Source organism: Sinocyclocheilus grahami, unplaced genomic scaffold, assembly GCF_001515645.1.
Source record: "Sinocyclocheilus grahami isolate Dianchi unplaced genomic scaffold, SAMN03320097.WGS_v1.1 scaffold131.1, whole genome shotgun sequence".
In the NCBI taxonomy this organism is placed as follows: domain Eukaryota; kingdom Metazoa; phylum Chordata; class Actinopteri; order Cypriniformes; family Cyprinidae; genus Sinocyclocheilus; species Sinocyclocheilus grahami.
Genome location: NW_015505310.1, coordinates 576,164 through 581,244, shown reverse-complemented (window position 1 = coordinate 581,244; position 5,081 = coordinate 576,164). Strand labels below are relative to the sequence as shown.

Genomic DNA, 5,081 nt, shown 5'->3' with positions numbered 1-5,081 from the left:
ATTGTTTTTCAGTATACCATAGAAACATGTGGAAAAATAATCTACAAATACTGAAGCAGCAAACTTTGCAAAACACAATTTATGTCACTGACAACTTTTGGCCATGTCTGTACAACTGTTGCTTCATGTAGGGAAAAAAACTGGAAGTTGCTATCTCTAGATGGCGCTCTTATACTAAAAATGCAGACAAATTCAAGTAAGAAGCGTTTGAGGTTCTGTGATAAGGTAAAAACGGTGTGTTCACATTCCTGAAAAATATTCAGACAGAGATTGCAACAGTTTACCACAAACGGAAATGTATAAATTATGAGTAGGCTACTTTTTGAACTTTTTCCCCCCTCTTATCCTAAACGAGACCAGTGTTCTAAAAAAATTTTAATATCTATTTTTAAATCCTCCAATTTAAGTAAAATGGATAATCGTTGATTTGATAAATACTATTTATGAATAATTCTTAATGTATGAGGATATATTAAAAAAAAAACTACATCCACTTCCATCAACAACAATCCCAAAAATCATACGAGCGCCACTATTGGCTTACTTTCATATACGTAAGCATTTGGGGCGGTGCTTATGCAAATACGCCTGTCCGAATATGGACAGTGTGGAATGAAAGATGGTAGATAGAGTCAAACATGGAGGACCGACACACAGAGTCATGAGAGCGCAGCAAAAGTTTTTGGAAAAGGTGGATGCAGGACTGCCTGTGTCCATTTGACCCACGTTCGTTTCTTCGTCGTGAAGTTTTCTGTTTCCGAGAGTCGATGGGAGTTAAACATTTGTAATGCAGTAGAAAGTTGCGATATATTTGTTGTTGGAGCAAAGGCAGGGGGTCAGACCCCCCTAGCGTCCCAGCAGCGCTATGCCGTGGGTGAGCAGCTGTAAGCGGCGAGAGAGCTCGGAGCTGCCGCTGCCCCCGGGCTGGGAGGAAGCCAGGGATTATGATGGCAGAGTCTTTTATATTGACCACAACACTCGACAAACTTCATGGATCGATCCCAGAGACAGGTAAAAGTGACCGGGAGAGGTGCTGCATGCTTTATTGGCTGAAGTTCGATGATTGTTTGGTTGTAGAGGGCGGGGGCTCAGATTGAAGTGATGATTAAGAAACGAGAGAAGTTGCACAGTTGGGAATAGAAGTGTTTTCATTCCACAGTCCAGAGCTGACACAGTGTAACATGGCTGGTTGTTTATTCTTTCTTTGGGCTTGTCATGCCAATTTACTATCACCTGAGCTGTAAATAATATGTTAGCTTTCTGGATTGCACACCAATAACTACCGGTACTCACCTGGAAAAAAATCTCCTGTGAAATGCCTTGTGATTTGTATACAACCTTGTTGTTGTTGATGTCCCTACTTTTAATACTTGTGGATGGTATTAAACATGTCCCAGGTGTTCAAAAACAGTATGCCAGCCGTGTTGCTTTAACAGTTGAACTCAAAAATCAATGCATTGCAAAATTAGGAGTAATTATATGTAATATAGCACTGTAAGAAAAAATCATGTAATAAGTTGCACACACACACTATATATATATATATATATATATATATGTGTGTGTATGTAAATTAACGATATATAGAATATTATATAATTTATAAAAATTAATAACACTTCTCTTTACATTAAACAAACTGTGAGAGCAAAATTATCTATATCAGTGAATGTTAAGACTATGTAGAAGGTGAGGGATAACCAGTGACCATTATGACTGTATTAAGTTTTGGGAATGTTGTCTTATATGATATAGATCTGATTACATTTAGATTCCCCATTATCATTGTTGCACAATTTAGCTACTAATGATTGTCAGTCAATTATAAAAGATACACATTGACATTTACCCCTGTGTCACCCACATAATTTCCCTCATTAGTCATGTTGGCTAAATTTAGATAGCTTGCAGCACAAATCTAGCACACGGGATAGAATACTCTTTAAAACAAACAAACAAACAAACAAAAAAATGCATCTTAGAAAAATCATAAAATGTGCGGTGGTCTCTTGGCAGTAAGCTTTGAAAATTCTGAATTTAGAATATCAAGAGGAAACAGTTTCCACCATTATTTCAGTATCCTTAAGAAATCATAGAAACGCAAAGCACATTATTACTATTTATTAACAGTATGTCTTTTTTACCCCTTTATTTTTTTAGAAAGTGGTCGCATAATGTAAACAGTGTTCAAATGAAAGAGAGAATTGAACTGTAGCTCCAAGAGTTCCATGTGCAAATATGTATGGAATGCTAGTTGGGCCGCTGGGAAAGCAGTGTGGATGTGCTTTGTGTGGTCTGTATTTTCACCAGCAGAGAAATCAGCCTTTCAGCCCAACTCATTTAGACACGAGTTAGCTAGAAGCCTTGTGTAAATTAAATAGAGGGGATTTGCTGCCTTTAGGGTAGTTGACATTGTTTCATCTTAATTTGTATGGTCACTTGTGTCAAAACAATGAGCAAGCAGATCACCACCTCAAAGGCAGTCATTGTATGACTCTCATTTTATGGTTTCACTGTACTGAGAAATTATCATTTGGATTACATTTTCAACACTAATGTCTATGTATTTTTATATTAATAACAATAAATACTTTTTTGCAGTATTTTGAGTAAAACATGATTGTAACCTCTTAGTGAGTGAATACTTTTTTGTTGTTGTCATTTAAGGGATAGTCCACCCCCCAAAAAAATTGCGTCATCATTTACTCACCCTCAAGTTGTTCTAAATTTGTATGATTTTTTTTCTTTTGTATAATATAAAAGAAGAAATTTTGAAAATTGTAGGTAACCAAACAGTTGGTGGTCCCCACTGACTTCCATAGTGTGGGGAAAATACCATGGAAGTCAATGGGGACCAGATACTGTTTGGTTACCCATATTTTTCAAAATATCTTCTTTTGTGTTCAGCAGAAGAAAGAAACTTATAAAGGTTTGGAACAACTTGAGGGTGAGTAAATGATGACAGAATTTTTATTTTGGGTGAACTAACCCTTTAACATCACACTGCTGTCTTAATCATGGACGCTGCAACAAATTAAAAGTCTTTCGCTTTTGCGTTATTGCTCTTGTGTTACATTCATATTTCATTTTCACTCAAAAGCATCTTTCATGCCCTCCTTCCACTTTTCCTCTCCTTTTCAAGAGAAGGAATGGGGTAGCTTGAAATGAATCTAGATAAAAAAAACCCTGATCTGCTTGAAGGCTCACCTCTACAAAGTCATCATGTGACATGCTTTTGTAATGTGAAGCTGATTAGAGTCTGAGAAATCTTATGTTTTCATGTCAGAAGAGTGGTAAGGAGTTATCCAGCAGATGTTGAGGTCGACGTGTGAGGACAACACGTTGAACTGGGGCGCTCATGTGGGCGACATGAGTTAAAGTCGGTCTCATGACATTCTCTCCCTTTTCCTCTCTCTCTTTTCCTCTTCGTTTTCTGTCGCCAAGTCAAAATAGTTGAAAATAATACAAGAACTGTATCCACAGTGGAACTTGTGAATCAAGCATCAGAGTTATTAATGCACTATATTATTATTTTATTAGTGCTTCTGACTGTGCCTTGATTCTGCTTTTATGTGGCCTGTCTGTACCTAAACTAAATTTGTAGTTTTACAATGGGGTTTAATTTAAGTATACATTACAAACCAAAAAGTGTCTTTATTATTGAATGTATCTCTCTAAAGTTTGACAGGTTAGTCTAGTCTAGGGGTCAGTTTTAAAGAAACTTTATGCACATTTTGTTCTTTGTAACCTTCTTTGTTAATTAAAATAATTATTTTTTTTACTAAAAATTGCAAGTGCTGATCATATTTAGTACCGTCTCATCAGAATTTGACAGTAAAAAACTTATTTCAAGTTGAGATGGAGATGCAAATTTACTATAAAAAAATTAACATCTTATTGTTATTATATTATATTAGATTGGGCTAATTGATATATAAATAAAAAAATATTCTAACAGAGAAGCAGAGTTGGTCAGATCTTGATTTCTATTCATCTTATTAAAGTACAGTCATTTCTTAATGGCAGACAAGGCCATAGAGCATTAGAGCAGAATAGAATTCACTATGAAAGCTAAAAGTCTAATCTATAATTCTTGAAGTTTCAGCTTTGATTCAACTTGCATTTATGGACATTTAATGTAATTTTCCCCCCATGTTTTTCATTGTTTGTCTGAGGTAATGCATCCGGGCATTATTCTACCTCAAAAATACAATTTTAATTAATATAATAATTAATACAAAATAATTGTTCATTGAATTTATGTTCTAAAAGATAAAATATTCAGAGGAAATAAAGTTGATCATGGGCATGATCTTTTACACCACCGCCTTGTTTGATCATCAACTGTGCACCAATGAACATGAGTGAGGTTTTCAGGCACGGTGACGGCTTGTAGTGAAAATTGGAATCAGTGTGTGAATTCACTGCTCAGTCACCTGGGAAACCACTGGAGCTCCTCTGTGAAACAGGGCCATCTTCCAGCACCTGCCCCACTCTTCTTAACTGCAGGTTACCATTTAGTTCTTTTTTTGACATGTACAGGTGCATCTCAATAAATTAGAATGTCGTGGAAAAGTTAATTTATTTCAGTAATTCAACTCAAATTGTGAAACTCGTGTATTAAATAAATTCAATGCACACAGACTGAAGTAGTTTAAGTCTTTGGTTCTTTTAATTGTGATGATTTTGGCTCACATTTAACAAAAACCCACCAATTCACTATCTCAACAAATTAGAATATGGTGACATACCAATCAGCTAATCAACTCAAAACACCTGCAAAGGTTTCCTGAGCCTTCAAAATGGTCTCTCAGTTTGGTTCACTAGGCTACACAATCATGGGGAAGACTGCTGATCTGACAGTTGTCCAGAAGACAATCATTGACACCCTTCACAAGGAGGGTAAGCCACAAACAATCATTGCCAAAGAAGCTGGCTGTTCACAGAGTGCTGTATCCAAGCATGTTAACAGAAAGTTGAGTGGAAGGAAAAAGTGTGGAAGAAAAAGATGCACAACCAACCGAAAGAACCGCAGCCTTATGAGGATTGTCAAATCGATTCAAGAATTTGAGTGAACGTCA

The 5,081-nt window shown here is 36.2% G+C and overlaps 1 protein-coding gene across 2 annotated transcripts in view; it reads left to right on the top strand.

Annotated features, from left to right (window-relative positions):
* The first annotated feature begins 602 nt into the window (after nucleotides 1-602).
* Nucleotides 603-5,081, top strand: part of LOC107590624 (protein WWC3-like) — a 59,609-nt gene continuing 55,130 nt past the window's right edge. For both annotated transcript variants that reach the window (XM_016279492.1, XM_016279491.1), the window contains exon 1: nucleotides 603-1,011. In XM_016279492.1, coding sequence (XP_016134978.1) covers nucleotides 866-1,011 — 146 coding nt within the window. In that variant the 5' untranslated portion in view covers nucleotides 603-865. The remainder of the gene's footprint in view (nucleotides 1,012-5,081) is intronic.